This window comes from Saccostrea echinata, unplaced genomic scaffold (genome assembly GCF_033153115.1).
Source record: "Saccostrea echinata isolate AGI-Se365-2 ecotype Australia unplaced genomic scaffold, CSIRO_AGI_Sech_v1 ptg000054l, whole genome shotgun sequence".
Lineage (NCBI taxonomy): Eukaryota > Metazoa > Mollusca > Bivalvia > Ostreida > Ostreidae > Saccostrea > Saccostrea echinata.
In genome coordinates this window covers 9,916,013-9,935,827 of record NW_026889803.1, presented here as the reverse complement: position 1 = coordinate 9,935,827, position 19,815 = coordinate 9,916,013, and the positions used below count along the sequence as shown (strand labels likewise).

The 19,815-nt window shown below is 34.6% G+C and overlaps 3 protein-coding genes and 1 pseudogene across 3 annotated transcripts; all 4 read left to right on the top strand.

Annotated features, from left to right (window-relative positions):
- Positions 1–304: 304 nt before the first annotated feature.
- LOC133205359 (uncharacterized) lies at positions 305–1,642 on the top strand. Its single transcript, XM_061341157.1, has one exon. It carries the CDS (start codon positions 412–414, stop codon positions 1,612–1,614), a length of 1,203 nt encoding a protein of 400 aa, XP_061197141.1. The 5' UTR covers positions 305–411; the 3' UTR covers positions 1,615–1,642.
- A 3,377-nt stretch (positions 1,643–5,019) lies between these two features.
- On the top strand, positions 5,020–6,645 carry LOC133204597 (E3 ubiquitin-protein ligase TRIM71-like). The gene has a single exon (XM_061340349.1). The coding sequence runs from the start codon at positions 5,020–5,022 to the stop codon at positions 6,643–6,645; it is 1,626 nt and encodes a 541-aa protein (XP_061196333.1).
- Positions 6,646–7,677: 1,032 nt separating this feature from the next.
- LOC133204595 (uncharacterized) lies at positions 7,678–11,622 on the top strand (annotated as a pseudogene).
- Positions 11,623–16,241: 4,619 nt separating this feature from the next.
- On the top strand, positions 16,242–19,101 carry LOC133205219 (uncharacterized). The gene is made up of 2 exons (XM_061340982.1): positions 16,242–16,255; positions 17,416–19,101. The coding sequence occupies exon 2, from the start codon at positions 17,451–17,453 to the stop codon at positions 19,074–19,076; it is 1,626 nt and encodes a 541-aa protein (XP_061196966.1). The 5' UTR covers positions 16,242–16,255; positions 17,416–17,450; the 3' UTR covers positions 19,077–19,101.
- The last annotated feature ends 714 nt before the right edge of the window (positions 19,102–19,815 follow it).

Sequence of the window (19,815 nt, the reverse complement as noted above, 5' to 3'; positions counted from 1 at the left end):
AACGTTGTTTGTAACTGGCCGTAAATCGAATGGTTTTAACAACTAACAATACGCTTTTAAGTATTTTATTTAAATGTTTGTAACACTCAACAAGAAAAATGACCTTTGCACTCCACACTGGAGGATATGAGCTGGACAATCTAGGAAATGAAGAAAAAAGTTCAAGTGACTTGTGTGTATCTCTCTGATTTTGAGGAAGTATGGAAAAAAACTGAACATGTTATTCTGAAGTATTAAATAAGTAAGTACATAAATTATCAGTGTCAAAGCCTTCCTTGTTGAATTATTATTAAATAAAACGGTTGATCGTTACTTGTGTGTATTACCATAATGGATTAAGTGGGATAGAGAATTCAAATTAAAATAGGCTGTTTCTGCTAGTGAAGTCCGAAATTTTACATCGGACTCAACATGGAACTAAATAAGATATGGACAGTGTTTCTTATGATGGGTGCATTCACTCTAGGTTGGTTTTTATATGGTATTGGAAGGGAGACTAACATTAATATTTCACACCATGGCCAGACCATATTGAATGCTGGAATTCGAATATTTAAAGGGAACACTAATACTGTGTCAGTGAAATTAAATGGAAGTACGAGTGTCCCAGACAAAAAATTGAAGTTGGGAATTTTAAACGTGCACAATAATAGAAATCTATTGAAAGAAAGAAGAAATAATGCTATCTCAGAAAAACAGGTCACGAGAAAACATGCGTTCCACTTTCAACAAACATCTAAATTAATAAAGGTTTTACCAACAGTTGAACCTTCATCTGTTCGACTGTATACTAGAAATGCAAAACAATGGACTAGAGACGAGAAAACCTGCAAAAGTTACCCGAAGTTCATGCAGGCAACATTAAGAACATCGGCGGGGGCTCTTCCAATTTTCATTCATAACCCCAAGGATGACATTCATGTCAGCAACAGTGTTCTTAAATATGGCTCCTGGGAAGGGGGGTATATTGACCTGATTCTGACCTTTCTAAGACAGGATCCAAAGTTACAATTCTTAGATCTCGGTGCCAATATCGGGGTATATTCAATGGCCGTTGCAAAATTCGGAAGAAAAGTGGTTGCTGTTGACGCACTGGCAATAAATATCCAAAGATTATGTGCTACTGTAAAACTTAACAATTTTACAAACAACGTTCAGTTGATATATAATGCGCTTTCAGATGTTCACGAAACAGTTTCCCTAGGAGCAGACAGAGGAAACATCGGAGGAACCTTTGTAGCAAAAGATAAAAATCCAAACAAAGTCAGAGGAAGTCGAGTTTCAGGTAACTATGGAAACGTACAGACAGCGACTCTTGACGACATACTCAAACTTCCGGATTTTAATCTGGAGAAAGTGATAATAAAAATGGATGTTGAGGGTTATGAAAATAGGGTATTCAGAGGAGGTGAAAACTTTTTCAATAAAGTTAACGTGAGAGCAGTGTTAATGGAATGGATGTGGCTTAAAACTGGCCCGGCTGGACAGGAAATAATAGACTTTTTGACTCGTCATGGGTTTCAACCAACAAGGCCGTCCTTAGCTACACAACTTCTACCTCTTACCAATAGACTTTCTTGGCCAAATGATGTTTTATGGAGGAGAAAACAATAGTATCAAAAAGTCTGTTTGAATTATTATTTTTGTGACAAAGAAAACAATTATAAGGACTTTAAAAAGGTATTGGTGAAAAATACAAGAAAAATACAATAAAAAAATGTTTCCCGCTTTGTCCAGTTTTTATCAGTTCTGCATTTAGTCGGTAACCCAAGGGTGCCACTATCGATTTATTTCTTACTGTGGCTTACAAGGGGCTCAGGTCCGTAGAAAGCAATTTCAATTGGGGGGGGGGGGCACAGCCAAACATTTTCAGTTGAGGGGCACTATCAACTACCAAATATTCCTTGACAAGCAAAAAAAAAAAAAAAAAAAAAAAAAAAGAGGTCATCAGACATTTTTATTGAGGGGGCACAAGCATGTGGTATCTATATATTTCTATAGTAATCTATATATTATATATCGGCAAATTTATTGGGGGGGGGGGGGGGCACACACACCCCTGTGCCCCCGGTTCCTACGGCCATGGGGCTTGTATAATATGCGAAACCATATAACGCGACGATGTATGTTTTGGAGTAAGTGTCATTCTTACGATGACAATGAATATTGTAATCTAATACATCAAGTTTATTTAGATAAAATTGAATTTTCTCCCTTTCATTGACTGTTTTATAATACCCTTTAATTATTTAGCATTATTTAGAGTCTTATTATAATTTTAGTAGAAGTGTGGATGTCTTTTGTATTATGTGCACTTTTCTGTCAGAATTACACCATTTTCAAAACTTAACACTACAATAAATGGAGCTATATTGTATAAGGATATATAATTATACTATTCAGGACGGCTTTGACAGAATAGGGCTTCGTACTTGTCGAGCTTGTGAAAAGAGTAATGAATTCTCCTTTTGGATATTCTCCTGAAGAATTTATTAACTTTATGACATTTAAAAAAAAATGACTTTAGTATTACTTAGGTAACAAGTATACGATGACTAATTACATTTTTACTGATAGTCTGAACTTTCAGTGGACGTGTGAGTACTGACACACTTATACCCACGTCACATGGAATCACACGTGTATGTTCTGAATGGTGTATGCTTTTTGTCTATCAAAGCATACGTTAGCATTGGAAGTGTTGCACACTTCACACAAGTAATGTATTCATTGTTTTCTATGATTCGCAGGTAATCTTTTCTTTCAAAATCCAAAGTTTTAGTAAAACTTTCCACCTTTCTTTTCCGTTATGCAGTGAGCTTAGTGATTTTTTTTTATTTGTTACAAAGCTAAACTGGGAAGGGAAGCGGGATAGGCTCAAATTCTATTGATGAAATATTTTGAATGCAATAATATAGGAGGATTTGATATGCTACAAAGAGTGGGGACAGCCTTTTCATACTACCAGTGTAACATCCCCCCCCCCCAATACTTTTAAATAATTCAAGATCAAGTGAATTGTTTAGAAAGGCATTTGAGCTGGAAAAACACTCTTTTTTAAAGAGCAATATTTTTCACACAGAGAAATTAGACATCTTAAAGGCCTAGAGCTTGGATTATTGTTAAAAAAAATGCATAGGAGGCGAGACAACTCTAAGTATAAAAATATAAAAAAGCTTTTCAAACCGAAAGTTAATTTTATGACGATCGAACCATGAAGCAGGCCGACATGGTAACAGAAAGGTAATAATATTTTTTTAATTTGATACGTGTATTCTAAAAATATTACATGTTTTAGGGTAACAGAAAATTATAATCCCGCACGCGAAACTGATTGAACTTTGAAGTCTGAGAGTTACACACTGCACGCCATAATGAAGTTGAAAACAAATTTTGACAAGTCAAAATTTGTTTTCAGTTTAACAGTTTTCTAAGAAAGAGATATTATATATACAAAAGCGCAAGCCTTGTTTCTTTTTAGAACAGGCCCGTAGGAAGCAAATTCACATTGAGGGGGCACCACCATACATTTTCTAGTTGAGGGGGCACTATCAACTTCCAAAATTCCTTGACAAGCAAAAAAAAAAAAAAAAAAAAAGGTCATCAGACGTTATTATTGAGGGGGCACAAGCACATAGCTCTATGTTTTCTATAGTAATTTACACATCGGAAAAATTATTGGGGGACACGCCCCCCCCCCCCCCCCCGGTTCCTACGGCCATGTAGAATACAGTTTGGATATGTCATTCTTAAAACGTGCATAATATCAAATATCTGTGGCAGTGTAGATCAAGCAGAGCAGAAAGATTTACATAAAGCGTATAAACCGAGGTCCCGTGTCGCAGTAGGTGCTGGCACGAAAAAGATCTCTCACTGCTCAATGGCCCTCAGTGCCGAGTATAGGTCAAAATTTGCTGTCCACCGGCAAGTGGTGGCGCCTCCATATGAGTGAAAAATTCGCGAGAGGGACGCTAAACAACCAAAACAAAAAAAAAACAAAACATTATCTTTGACCCAAACGCCTATGGCGAAAACGAAAGAAAATGTTTGAGCAGTGCCTGTACTATATTCTCTATTGAGAAGTTGATGGCTCGTTTTAATACTCCCCCTCAAGTTAAGGGGGAGTATTAAAACGAGCCATCAACTTCTCAATAGAGAATATATACCTGTATTAATTAAGAAGTTTGAATTCTAGCTTGCTCTTCATAAATATATGTGAAATAATTTGAATAATAATTATCATTTAGCCTCTGAATACTCCACAGGCACCTGCATGACGTTACTTATTTTTCTTTTAATAAAAAAAATTACCCCCTACACAAGGGGGTATATTTTTTTTTATTAAAAGAAAAATAAGTAACGTCAAGTGCCTGTGGAATACTCGTGTATAAAGGGGCTAGATTTACTGTAAAAGAAATCTGATATTGCAAAGTGCATTTTTAAAATTTGTTAATTTATATACATAAAATCTCTTACTAAGAAAACTATCAAGTCAAACAGTTTATTTTACAACTTCCTTACTATTGTTTACTGGGGTTGGGGTTGGGGGGGGGGGGGTGACTCACAGGCAACGTCAATTAGACACATTAAGAAACTTTGGACACTCTCAAAACTGTTTCTACAAACAAAAGTTCTTAGCAAAGCCTTAATGAAATGTACTCTCTATTACGAAGTTGACTGCTCATTATTATCTGTTGAGAAGTTGACTGCTCATTATTACTCCCTCACAAGGAGATATTACTTATTGAGGCAGAGTAAAAAGGAGCCGTCTTCTCAGTAGAGAATATAATTGAATGCAGTACAACACGCAAATACACACGTACACAGTTCATGAAAAATGCAATTATACGGGTGAACCTCTTCATTAAAGATTAAATTTGTGTAAGCTAACTTGTACTCCTCTCCTTTAAATGGAATTTTAAGCAAAAGTTACACATATTAAGACCTGAACAGAAAATTTATTGAGTAACTTAACTGTTTTTAGATTGAATTGGTAGGAAGTTTGTAACACTGCCAAAGATGGCCACCAGTACAACTAAAGCACAGGATGTTATCCTGTGTCACCTCTGTGACAAGAGACCCGCCCTCCTTCACTGTAATCCCTGCCAGGTCAACTTATGCGAAGAATGTGTCGGAAAGCACTATATGACGTCAACATCATCTACTCACGAGATTGTCAAATACGGAGACAGAAAATTCCACCTTTCATTTTCAAACTGCAAAGTCCATAGTGGCGAAAAGTGTACTGTTAAATGCCAGAATTGTGATGTAGAAGTTTGCCTTAAATGTCTCAGCGGAGCCCATAATGGCCATAGAATTATTGAAATGAAGGACATTGTTGATGAAAAGAAAAAGCTTGTGGAGAAAGACACAGCTTATCTAAAAGACGATATCATTCCAAAATTTGGAAAAGCAGATACAGAAATAGAATCCAAATTAGCGACTTTAAATGCTAAATGTGACGAATTAGAACAATCAGTCACAGAGCATGGGCAAAAATGGCAGCGATTTATTGAAGAAATTGTTGCGAAGAACAAGAAAGATATTGCAGAAATGAGAGAAAATGGTATCAGGAAATTAAAAGAATACCAGAAGGAAATCAAAAATGGTCTTGCAGGCCTACATGAAATTTCTCTGCAAAACAAAAAGATCTCTCAGTCCGTGAATGTTAGTTACATCACAAAATATGAAAGCAATATTCAGAAGTTTCAAAAGATTCCCTTACATATAGAACTGGATCTACCAACTTTCGTTTCCAAGGACATAGATAGAGGTAAACTTTACCAAGATTTTGGAAAATTAAAGGAACCCAAGATCCAAACAGAACCGATTTTCAGATCAAATGTATCTAATGAACTCCTAGACATGGCCATAGAAATCACCTCCTTCTCAACTGGAATGATGAAGTTAATGAGGATGGCATGTGTCAATACAGAGGAGGTGTGGATAACGGGGAGGAATAAAACCATTACTCGTTTTAACATACAGGGTTCTGTACAGAAGACCGTTACTTCTACTTGTCCGAATTATCCTGGTGACATTTCAATTTCAAAAGAAGGACATCTGCTGTACACTGATGCAGTAAATCAAGTAATTAATGATGTCCACCAGACAACAGCACATATCACAGCACCACAGGGATGGAAACCAGTAGGACTGTGTTGCACACAATCTGGTGACTTACTGGTTAGTATGTGCACATCTAATTATAAACATTATAAAATTGTCCGTTATGAAGGTCAAACAATAAAGCAGGAGATAGAGAAGGACGACCAAGGTAAACCACTATATAAAGGAGGAGAAAATATGCTCTTTGTGACGGAAAATAACAACGGGGATATCTGTACCTCTGACTGCAATGCTCGAGATGTCGTTGTGATGAATAAGGTCGGAAGACTCCGATTCCGATATAAAGGACAACAAACGATGGAGGAGCAGTTTGATCCTACCAGTATTGTCACAGACTCTGCAGGCTGTATAATAATAAAGGATAACGGGAATTCCTGTACCCACATCATTGATCAGGACGGTCAGTTTCTCCATAGTCTGGATTTCTGTGGAGCACTGAGTGTGGACTCACTGGGACGACTGTGGGTGGGGGAGTATGAGAGTGGAAATGTGAAGATCGTCAAATATACGAAATAAATGTTTTGATTTTTATGATATCATTTTAAAGCAAATATTATAAAAATATTCATATATTTAGTTGATGTTTTTAAAATAATTAAAATGTATAAATGAGTGTGGTATTTAATCCAAAATAAGCTACATGGGATCTTATTTTATCTCAATGAATTACTTAAAGGTGCTTAGACACAGATTTGAACTTCATATTTTCTCAAATTTTCTGTATAATATCACGACTTATATATTGTAATAGCATTTCACACGAAAATATAATTAAAAACTTATTTTATCTGGAAATTATTGGAACTATGAATTCCGGGAAGCGTTTGATTAACACATCTTTGGGCTTACACAATTTTAACTTTATCCTTAATATTATAGTATTTTATAAAACACATGCTTTATTCTTGTTTAAATATACATTTAATTGAGTTATTATAGATATGATGTTTTTAACAGCCTTATGTAAATACAGGGATACTCTTTACAGGTTGTTGGATATTTAGGAATTATCTTGAAATTTTATAAATACAGTTGTTATTGCATATTCTTCTTCATATATTTTTTAATTTTTGTAATCAATTAAAATTCTCATTCTGTAAGCTGCACCCTTATATTTCTACCCCTCGGCGGGGCCCTTGCTGACTGGTCATTTTCTAGTTTATTAAAAAATCATCAAAGTAAACTTTATCCTTAATACTTAAGAAAACTAAAGGAACCCAAGATCCAAACAGAACCGATCTACAGATTAGATGTATCCAGTGAGCTCCTAGACAAGGCCATAGAAATTGCAACCTTATCAACTGGAATAACACCGTTGATGAGGATGACATGTGTTAATACAGAGGAGATTTGGATAAAGGGGAAGAATAAAACCATTACCCGTATCAACATAAAGGGTTCTGTACTGGAGACTATAAGCTCTGCTTGTGATGATTTTCCTAGTAACATTTCAGTTTCAAAAGAAGGACATCTGCTGTACACTGATTCATTAAATCAAGTAATTAATGATGTCCACCAGACAACAGCACATATCACAGCACCACAGGGATGGGAACCATTGGGACTGTGTTGCACAAAACAGGTGACTTATTGGTTAGTATGTGCACATCTAATGGTGAACATTATAAAATTGTCCGTTATGAAGGTCAAACAATAAAACAGGGGACAGAAATGGACAACCAAGGTATCGTACTCTACGAAGGAGGATATAATATGCTCATTGTGACGGAAAACAACGCTAATGATGTTGTTGTGGTGAACAAGGTCGGAGTACTCCGATTCAAATACAAAGGACAACAAACGACGAAGGAGCAGTTTGAATCTGCCAGTATTGTCACAGGCTCTGCTGGTCGTATAATAGTACATGATACTGGGAATTCCTGCACCCACAGCATTGATCGGGACGGTCATTTTCTCCATAGCCTGGATTTCTGTGGAGCACAGAGTGTGGACTCACTGGGACGACTGTGGGAGTGGAAATGTGAAGGTCATCAAATTTACAAAATAAATTTGATTTCTGTGACATCATCTGCAAGCAAATATTATAAAAATATTCATATATTAAGTCAGTTGTTTTTAAAATAAATAAAATGTTTATGTATGTCGTATTTCATTAATCTATAATACTAATATAATTAATAATTAAAATATGTTACATTGGACCCTATTTCATCTCGCTGAAATACTAACAATGCAACAACTTACTAAGATATGAGTATGTTGGGATTAAGTCAAAATTTAATTTATTGAAAAAAAACCCCATGAAAACTAAACTATTAAAAAAAAATCCAATATTGTTTTAAGTTTTAATTATAAATATTCTTATCATGACATCATGATAATATCTAAATAAATAAACTTTGTGACAACAATCTGAAGTTGAATATTATGATAATTTATCTATTAGATATTGCTGAAGTTAAGGCTGCACTATTTATTCAGAATAGTTGTAGTGTACACATGGACAGACAAGATTATAATTATTAAGTAAGAATAATTATTATAATTTTGAGGCGAAATAAAAATAATGTGTGTAGACATCGACTGATAAGATTATAATTTGGAGGCGAAACATTATAATGTGTCCACATTGACTGGCAAGATTATAATTATGAGGTGTGAATAATTATAATTTTAGGACAAAATAAAAATAATGTGTAAACGTTTGGCAGACAAGATTATAATTGTTGCAGGAAAATAATAATGTTGTAAAGAAAAACCAAGATTTTTATTTTTGTGTGAGATAATTATTTTTGGTATACTTATATAGGAAAAAATAATAATAATGTGGGGATACCCTACGGCTTTCCATACTATAGCTTCAAATTTATCAACATCATAATCAATTTGTGAATGTAGTATTTAGAGTAAGTTCTTTTCATTGAAAGGTATGAAATCATGACAAATAAAACTTTTCCGAGGTAAATTCTATTGGCAAAAATCATTCTATGATTTCAAATTGTATATTTTTACGCACACTTTGAGTATAAGCTTTCCAAAAAATACAGCGAAGACCCACTCATGTGGAAAAAATTGTGTTTATTATGAATAATTGATCATTTCTGTCCTCTTAGGTGTATGTACATGCTTTTTCATATATGAATAATTTCAATCTTTGTGGGATTGTTACGAATTGTGGAGATTTTACATAAAGTATACGTTAATTATAATGTTAAATGAAATACAAGTAATAGCTTTTCAAAAAGCTTGCCTGCCTAAGCAGTTAATATCTATAGAACATATAAGCATGGTAAGAAATAAATGTTTTCGTTCATTTTTGTTTTTTTTTTTTTGGGGGGGGGGGGGGCTTGTAATATTTCATTACCTTACATTTTTAAGACTTTATACAAAACATTTTTTTTTTATCTTACATATAACCTCTTTGCGACTCACCAGAAGAATGGAACCCCCCCCCCCCCGCCCGACTCGTACTACTGGCCTGCATAAGAAGTAAGGAATACATGGACGTGAATGATGAAATTTCCACATTGTTAGATGCAGGACAAAATGTATGAAACCAGAAAAGTTAACCAAGTGTTGACAAAAGATTATCGTTATGAAATAAAACTGCACACAGTTTCTCTTCTTGATGTGGAGTCTAGCTATTGAAAAAAAATATCGTAAATATATTTCTGAAGACAAAAGATTTATTGATTGATTGTATGTTTTTAAATAACGTCCCATTCGAGAATTTTTCACTCATATAGAGACGTCGTATGTTATGATGTTATTTAAAAAAAGAGATAAAATTTGTAGTTAAAAATTCTAAATGTCAAGAACAAGGTTAAAAGAACAAACTTTATTTATTTTCATAGAAGTTATCACACCCAGTCAATAGAACAATCCAAGAAAAAGAAGCGAAGATAATTTACTCGTGAATTTTGGTGCGAAATGATTGTGTCACCCCTTTCGTTGAAGACAGACTAATCCAATAGTTTAGAAACGCAAAAAATAAATGTTACACGGACTTAGGGAATCGCTAAGAATAAACAGGTGCATGCCAAAAAAACTGAAGTAAGTAAACGCATCAATAATTTGTATCAGCAATACGATTATTTCCTCTGCAAGTTTTTGATAAAATCTGATCTCTTAGTTTCGGACCATGAAAAAATTTATCCTTATACTGCCTGACGCTCGTGGCGTCAGGCAATCAATAAAAAAAATTATCATAACAGGGATTTAACTTTTCACTTTCTTCTAAAGGCTATCTATAAAAAAGATGATTGTTTACCCTCTCCCACCCGACTGACTACAACGGTCCGAATCAAAAATCTTTTTAACCTCCAGAAAATAATATTATTTTTTTTTTTTTATTCTTTCCAAAATTTTCTCATCCCATGAATAACTATTACAACCTCATATTCTTAAGGGTTTTTTTTAAATAAACCAAACTATTTACCTACATATCCAATTTTTTTTATCCTGAGTCGGGAAAGGGCAAGCAAACATTATTTTAAAGATGGCCATATTTGTGGCACAATAGGCATTTTACTCGCCTTATTCGCCCATCCTCTTATTATTACTTGATCGCCGGTATATGGATTAAATAGTCCCGATTCGGCGTAAAACATCAATCAATCAATCAATATTATCACTTGATCAATGAAAAAATCATCCAGACAATTTCCATGTCTATACGTTAAAGAAGGAATAAAATCATTTATTGATATTGTGAAGATGCAAACAAATAATTCTAAGCAGGAAAACATTTTTAAAAGAATCGAGATATCATACTTCGAGACATTGAGTTAATTTAAGCATTCCATTGATATTTTTGACATGCATAGGTTCATAACACGAACATCTGTTCGACTGTATGCTAGAAATGCAAAACAATGGACTAGAGACCTGCAAAAGTACCCGAAGTTTAAGAACATCGACGGGGTTTTTTCCAATTTTCATTCATAACCTTAAGGATGACATTCATGTCAGCAACAGTGTTCTTAAATATGACTCCTGGGAAGGGGGTGGTATATTGACCTGATTCTGACCTTTCTAAGACAGGATCCAAAGTTACAATTCTTAGATCTCGGTGCCAATATCGGGGTATATTCAATGGCCGTTGCAAAATTCGGAAGAAAAGTGGTTGCTGTTGACGCACTAGCAATGAATATCCAAAGATTATGTGCTACTTTGAAACTGAGCAATTTTACAAACAACGTTCAATTGATATATAACGCACTTTCAGATGTCCACGAAACAGTTTCCCTGGGAGCAGACAGAGGAAACATCGAAGAGACCTTTGTAGCAAAAGATAAAAATCCAAACAAAGTCAGAGGAAGTCGAGTTTCAGGTAACTATGGAAACGTACAGACAGCGACTCTTGACGACATACTCAAACTTCCGGATTTTAATCTAAAGAAAGTGATAATAAAAATGGATGTCGAGGGTTATGAGAATAGGGTATTCAGAGGAGGTGATAACTTTTTCAATAAAGTTAACGTGAGAGCGGTGTTAATGGAGTGGATGTGGCTAAAAACTGGTCCGGTGTAAAGACGAATAATGACCCCCATAGAATAATGACCAGGGGGTCATATTTCAACGACAAAAAATGACCCCCATTAATTAATTTTTTGTAGAAAAAGAGACCTAGGGGTCATTATTTTATCTGGCGTCCTATAAAAAATTGACCCCCGTTGAAAATTGATCCCCTTTCCAACAGAGTGCATGATCCAAAATTTATAACGGGTGATTGATGCCAAGGTTTGAACCTCAATGTTTGATATTCTTCTTTATGCCCTTTTTGACCAACACTGGACGAACGCGCAATTAAAATGCAATAAAACTGCAATACATTTACCTGCATATTTCTGTCTTTTAAGCCTATTGTGTTCTCAGCACACATTGAAAATCGCAGAATGGCTACTATTGGTTATAACTGTTAACGTAATTTCCTTTATGACTGTCTTCCACTTGTTTATATTTGGATATTTGACTGATTATACACATTCATAGCTAATTAACAGACAAGCAGGATGTTCTGGCTTTTCATTGGTAAACATGTCTCCCAAAGTAATCAGCATGCTTTGAGTAGGATCAACCTTTTTTTTTTTTTTTTAAATGAAGGGAAAAAAAGAATGAGATAAGTTTTCAGAAATAAATACGTAAAGTTATGCAATGTAATATATATGTATATTTTAAATGACATAAAAAGTCGTGCAAATGAGGTAGAATGTATCGAAAATGACGTAATAACTCGTGCGAACGACATACTGTGGATATATATTTTTCTTAATGAAAAAATGGTGAATAAAACGAACAGTGATGATTTTAAAATATCCACAAGCAGTACAATTTTGTTAACAGGGCATAAAAAAGGACCCCCGAAAATTGCAGAGGTGGGATTAGGTGCCTAGAAAGAGTAAGCATCCACACCCGCCATGAGCGCTATGAATAAATCAGGTAAACGGGACATTCCGTTGTTGAATTTAGTATAAAAACAAGAGCCAAACAATTGACCCAATTATAGGTTATATTTGTTGACAGGGTCATTGATACGACCATTGAATCTACGAAATGCTGCCTTTAAATGAGGTTGTTGAAACCCCTGTAACATCAACTTACATGTATCTGTCAGTAGCCTGCCTCGATTTAAAAATTAATCGTGCTCTTGGGCATCGAATAAGTAGACGTAAGCATTATATACAAATGATTGCAGAATATTACTTCATAAATAAGGAAAATTGACAATAGAAAAGGCTGAAGTCATCCCGTTTGTCAGACAATTTAGTTGTTAGTTGGTCTTTTAGTATAGTCAGTAGAACGTCCAAATATGAAGCAGACGTGACAAACAACATAAAATTTCTGCATGTCTAAAATATATACAATCTTATAATGTGCATTCAATGTTATTTATAAACAGTGGTCTACTCTATGGGAATTTCTTTTCAAGTATATAGAAGTAATACAGGAGAATCCCAGTATAATGATTGTACATTCAAGTCTGTTAACATGGTCGTCTGAGAATAGGATACGAACATATAAGAGGAATATTTTTTAATTTACTTTAAAACAGTGATACATTTGCCAAATCAATATGGAAACATTTTCAATACAGTGTATATTGAAGTAGATTAATGTTTTCAATTTATAATTAAAGACAGACTATTTTATTGACCTTCTAGGTGAATACATGTATAAGGATTTATTTTTTCTACATTAAACTAAAACTAGATTGAAAACAATTCTGAAAAGTTATTTTACCTGCATCTGAATTCTTCTCAAGTGCACATAATATTCAAGCACAAAGAATCGGAGAAGAGGGAGGTAGTGTTCCCCCTTTTCTGAATGTAAATTTTAGCAATTTCTAATTTGAAAATGTTCATTGAAAGTCTTGTAACCACCCCCTCTTTCTTATACAGTATAGTTAAAAAATCTCTCCTACTTGAGTAAACAAAATGAACATAACATTCAGACACATAGAATCAGATATGGGGTGTCCACCCCCTTCCATTTCCAAGAACGTATTTTTTTTTTTTTTTTTTTTTTTTTTTTTTTTTTTTTTTTTTTTTTGCTTGAAAATGGTCATTGCAAGTCTGGTTGTCCTGCCCCCAACTTTTTGATACACTAGAGTAAAAGAAAATCCCACTTACATCAATAAACTTTTTGAGGGGTTCATCAAAGATATTTTTAACTGAAAGTATTTTTTGCCTCTTGTAATGCGCCATTTCCCCTTTCGATGATATGCCTGACATTTATTTTTTCTACATTGCACCAAAACTAGATTTCAAATGCAAAATTAATACTGGTTATGCTTATGTTAACTCCTATTCTTTCACTGTGTTTGGTTAGGACTTGAGCAAATATAAACAAGAAACTTGACATGTCTGCTTAATCAGTTTGTATCAAATTAATCGTTGAATCATATAATAAAACAATTATTGCTGTTTTTTTTCTGTCAGGACGATCAGTGATTTTCCACCATCGAGAAACAATGCTCTCCTCGCCCTTTGGAATCGATAAATCTTTAACTCCACTAGATTCTGAATCATTGAATTGACCTTAAAAACAGCAATGATTGTATAATGTAATGAGATCAATATATCATCGATTTATTCCCAATGAAGCTCAAGTGAACATTTTGACCAACAAGTCTCTTGATTTATTATTTTTATTTTGCCCCCTAAAAGTTTCAACTTTAATCCGCTTCAATTAACAAGGAGTCATTATTCTACGGGGGTCATTTTTCTTCACGTGGGGTATGCATGTTTTTAGGGTGATGACTCTTTTTCTACGGGCAAAAGGGTCATTTTTCGATGTCGAATAATGACCGGGTGTCATTTTTCGCCGTTAAATAATGACCGGGGGTCATTATTCGACGTCGAAAAATGACCCCCGGTCATTATTCTATGGGGGTCATTATTCGTCTTTACACCGGGCGGACAGGAAATAATCGACTTTTTGACTCGTCATGGGTTTCAACCAACAAAGCCGTCCTTAGCTACACAACTTCTACCTCTTACCAATAGACTTTCTTGACCAAATGATGTTTTATGGAGGAGAAAATAATTGTATCTAAAAGTCTGTTTGAATTATTATTTTTGTTGCAAAGAACACAATTATAATTACTTTAAAAAGGTATTGGTGAAAAATACAAATGAAATACAAAAGAAAAATGCTTTCCGTTTTGTCCAGTTTTTCATCAGTTCTGCATTTAGTGGGTGCCACTATATCGATTTACTTCTTACTGTGGCTTACATGGGGCTTATATAATATGAAAAACCATATAACGCGACGATGTAAGTTTTGGAGCAAGTGTCATTCTTACGATGACAATGAATATTTTAATCTAATTAATCAAATTTGCTTGGAAATAATTCAATTTTCTCCCTTTCATTGGCTGTTTTATAATATCCTTTCATTATTTAGCCTTATTTAGGTTCTTATTTTAATCTTAGTAGAAGTGTGTATGTCTTAATTTTGTATTATGTGCACTTTTTTGTCAGAGTTACACTATTTTCTAAACTTAACATTACAATAAATACAGCTATAAGGATATATAATTATACTAGTATTCAGGGCGGCTTTGACAGAATTGGGCTTTGTATACTTGTCGAGCTTGTGGAAAAAAAGTAATGAATTCACTTTTTGAGTATGCTCCTGAAGAATTTAGTGACTTTGTCAAATTTAAAAAAAAAGAAGACTTTAGTATTACGTAGGTAACAAGTATACGATGACTAATTACATTTTCACTGAAAGTCTGAAGACTGAACTTTCAGTGGACGTGTGAGCACTGATATACTTAAACCCACGTCACATCGAATCACACGTGTATGTGCTGAATGGTGTGTGCTTTTTCAGGCCCGTAGAACGCGGGGGGCCAGGGCGGGGGGGGGGGGCAACTTTTTTCTGAGTATAGTTTCTTGCTATAGTAAATCTTCAGATACTGGTTGCCCCCCCCCTTTATTGTCTTTTTTTTTTTACTTGTCAGATAATTTTTGGAAGTTGCCCCCCTACTTTTGGTCAGTTTAGGGGGTTTTTTTTTGCTTGTCAGGTTTTTGGGAAGTTGCCTCCCCCCTTTTCGAAACCGTTGCTACGGGCCTGCTTTTTGTCTATCAAAGCAAACGTTAGTATTGGAAGCGTTGCACACTTCACACAAGTAATGTATTCATTGTTTTCTATGATTCGCAGGTAAATTTGTACACTCAAAATCCAAACTTTTAGTAAAATTTTCCACCTTTCTTTTCCGTTATGCAGTGATCTTAGTGATTTTTTTTTATTTGCTAGAAAGCTAAGCTGGAGGGGGGGGGGGGGGTTAGGCTCCAGTTCTTTCGACAAAAATATTTTGAATGCAATAATATAACAGATTTGACAAAGGGGGAAGAGGGGGGGGCTTTTCATACTATCAGTGTTACAAACAGCCCCCCCCCCCATACTTATAGTGGCTTGTATTTTAATAATTCAAGTGCATTGTTCATAGAAAGGAATTTGAGCCAGAAAAACCACTTAACCACAGTAGAGAATTCTTTTTTACAGAGTAATATTTTCACACAGAGAAGACAGCTTGGATAAAAAATGCATAGCAGGCGAGACAACTCTACATATAAAAATATAAAATAGCTTTTCAAACCGAAAGTTAATTTTGCGACGATCGAACAATGAAGCAGGCCGACATGAAAACAGAAAGGTAATAATATTTTTTTAAATTTGATACGTGTATTCTAGAAATATTACATGTTTTAGGGTAACATAAAATTGTAATCCCGCACCATTGATGGCTCGTTTTATACTCAGCCCTCTGCTCAAGGGGAAGTATCTGAGGGGGAGTATAAAACGAGCCATCAACTTCTCAAATAGAGAATACTCTCAGAGTTACACCCTGCACATCATAGTAATGAAGTAATAACAAACTTTGACTTAACAGTTTTCTAAGAAAGAGATATTCTATATACAAAATAACAAATTAAAATGCTCTTTGTACAGAATATTTTTTTAAAAAATCTAACCCTTTTATCCACAAGTATTGAAAGGCAAATGATATTCAAATTATTCTATATATGTTTAATATATGTTTATGAAGTGCAAGCTAGCATTTAAAATCTCAATAAATATAAAAATAACACTGAAAGCGAAAACGAATGTAAATGTTTATGCAGTGCCTGTACTTTGAAGTTTGAATTCTAGCTTGCACTTCATAAACATATGTGAAATAATTTGAATAATATCATATTTTGCCTCTGAATACTCGTGTAAGAGGCTAGATTTATTGTAAAAGAAATCTGCTATTGCAAAGTGCACTTTTTAAATTTTTTAAATTTGTATAATATATTAAATATAGATCTCTTACAAGGAAAACTATCCAGTCAAACAGTTCCTTTTTTGTTCAACTTCATATTATTTACTGGGGGGGGGGGGGGTTCACAGGCAACATCAATTAGGGACAACTTTGGACACTATTAAAACTGTTCCTACAAACAAAACATCTGCATTATCAAAAACTTAATGGAATGTATTCTCTATTAAGAAGTTAACTACTCATTTAATATTATCTATTGAGAAGTTTACGGCTCATTGTTACTCCCCAACAAGGAGTTATTACTTCTTGAGGGAGAGTAATATAGAGATGTCTTCTCAATAGAGAAGATAATTGAATACAGTACATTACGTGAAACACATACACAGTTCATGAAAAATGCAATTATACACGTGAACCTCTTCATTAAACAGTTAAAGATTAAGGTTTTGTAAATTAACTTGTACTCCCCTCCTTTGAATGGAATTTTAAGCAAAAGTTACACATATTAAGACCTGAACTGAGAATTTATTGAGTAATTTAACTGTATTTAGATTGAATTGGTAGGAACTTTGTAACATTGCCAAAGATGGCCACCGGTACAACTAAAGCACAGGAAGTCATCCTTTGTCACTACTGTGACAGGAGACCCGCCCTCCTTCACTGTAATCCCTGCCAGGTCAACTTATGCGAAGAATGTGTCGGAAAACACTATATGACGTCATCATCCTCTAATCACGAGGTTGTCAAATACCGAGAGAGAAAATTCCACCTTTCATTTCCAAACTGCAAAGCCCATAGTGGCGAAAAGTGCACTGTTAAATGTCAGAATTGTGATGTAGAAGTTTGCTTTAAATGTCTCAGCGGAGCCCATAACGGTCATAGAATTATTGAAATTAAGGACATCGTTGATGACATGAAAAAGCTTGTGGAGAAGGACACAGCTTATCTAAAAGACGATATCATTCCAAAATTTGAAAAAGCAGATACAGAAATAGAATCCAAATTAGCGACTTTAAATGCTAAATGTGACGAATTAGAACAATCAGTTACAGAGCATGGACAAAAATGGCAGCGATTTATTGAAGAAATTGTTGCAAAGAACAAGAGAGATATTGCAGAAATGAGAGGAAATGGCATCAAGAAATCAAAAGAATACCAGAAGGAGATCAAAAATGTTCTTGCAAGCCTTAATGAAATTTCTCTGCAAAACAAAGAGATCTCTCAATCCAAGAATGTTGGTTACATCACAAAATATGAAAGCAATGTTCAGAAGTATCTTAAGCTTCCTTTACATATAGAACTGGAACTACCAATGTTCGTGTCCAAGGACATAGATAAAGGCAAACTTTACCACGTTTTCGGAAAACTAAAGGAACCCAAGATCCAAACAGAACCGATCTACAGATTAGATGTATCCAATGAGCTCCTAGACAAGGCCGTGGAAATCTCAGCCTTCCACACTGGAATAACACCGTTGATGAGGATGGCATGTGCTAATACAGAGGAGGTGTGGATAACGGGGAGGAATAAAACCATTACTCGTTTTAACATACAGGGTTCTGTACAGGAGACCGTTACTTCCACTTGTCTAAATTATCCTGGTGACATTTCAATTTCAAAAGAAGGACATCTGCTATACACTGATGTAGTAAATAAAGTAATTTATGATGTCCACCATACAACAGCACATATCACAGCACCACAGGGATGGAAAGCAGGAGGACTGTGTTGCACACAATCTGGTGACTTACTGGTTAGTATGCGCACATCTAATGGTGAACATTATAAAATTGTCCGCTATGAAAGTCAAACAATAAAGCAGGAGATAGAGAAGGACGACCAAGGTAACCCACTATATAAAGAAGGAGATAAGATGCTCTTTGTGGCGGAGAACAACAACGGTGATATATGTGCCTCTGATTGCAATGGCAAGGATGTTGTTGTGGTGAACAAGGTAGGAAAACTCCGATTCCGATATAAAGGACAACAATCGATGAAGAAGCAGTTTAATCCTACCAGTATTGTTACAGACTCTGCTGGTCGTATAATAGTAAAGGATATCGGGAATTCCTGTACCCACATCATTGATCAGGACGGTCAGTTTCTCCGTAGTCTGGATTTCTGTGGAGCACTGAGTGTGGACTCACTGGGAAGACTGTGGGTGGGGGAGTACAAGAGTGGAAATGTGACGGTCATCAAATATACAGAATAAATTATTTGATTTCTGTGAAATCATCTGTAAGCTAAATATTCTAAAAATATTCCTATATTTAGTCAAATAATTAAAATTTTTATGTGTGTGGTATTTGATTAATCCAAAATATGCTACATGGGACCTCTTTTTACCTCACTGAAATACCAAAAATGCAACAACATACTTAGATATGAATATGATGGGAATAAGTCAAAGTTTAATTTATTTAAAAAATCATGAAAATTCAACAATTTTAAAAAAAATTCAATATTGTTTTAAATTTTAATTATAAATATTCTTATCTTGACACCATGATAATAACTAAAGAGATAAACTTTGTGACAACAATCTGAATTCGAATATCATGATAATTTGTCTAATAGATATTGCTGAAGTCAAGTTTGCACTCTTTATTCAGAATAGTTGTAAAGTGTAACTTCTGATGAAATCATATTCGTGTACTGTTATGATGGTAAAATTTTACTCCAAAGAAGCTCAACATATTAATGACATTTTATTTCATTTATGCTTCTTTACTCTGGAATCAGGGCTTGGTCATTTGTGAAGCGCCATCCAAAATCCTTTAATTGAATTTTTGAATGACTAATAATAGAACGTTTTGCCCTACTTCCAATGATACGTGATATATGTAACATGGTATTGCTTGTGTTTATTTGTTTGTTGTTTAACGTCCCTCTCGAGAGATTTTCACTCATATGGAGACGCCACCACTTGCCGGTGGAGGGCTGCAAATTTT

Coding starts and splice junctions, on each gene's coding strand:
- LOC133204597 (XM_061340349.1), top strand. CDS start 5,020: ATGGCCACCAGTACAACTAAAGCACAGGATGTTATCCTGTGTCACCTC.
- LOC133205359 (XM_061341157.1), top strand. CDS start 412: ATGGAACTAAATAAGATATGGACAGTGTTTCTTATGATGGGTGCATTC.
- LOC133205219 (XM_061340982.1), top strand. CDS start 17,451: ATGGCCACCGGTACAACTAAAGCACAGGAAGTCATCCTTTGTCACTAC.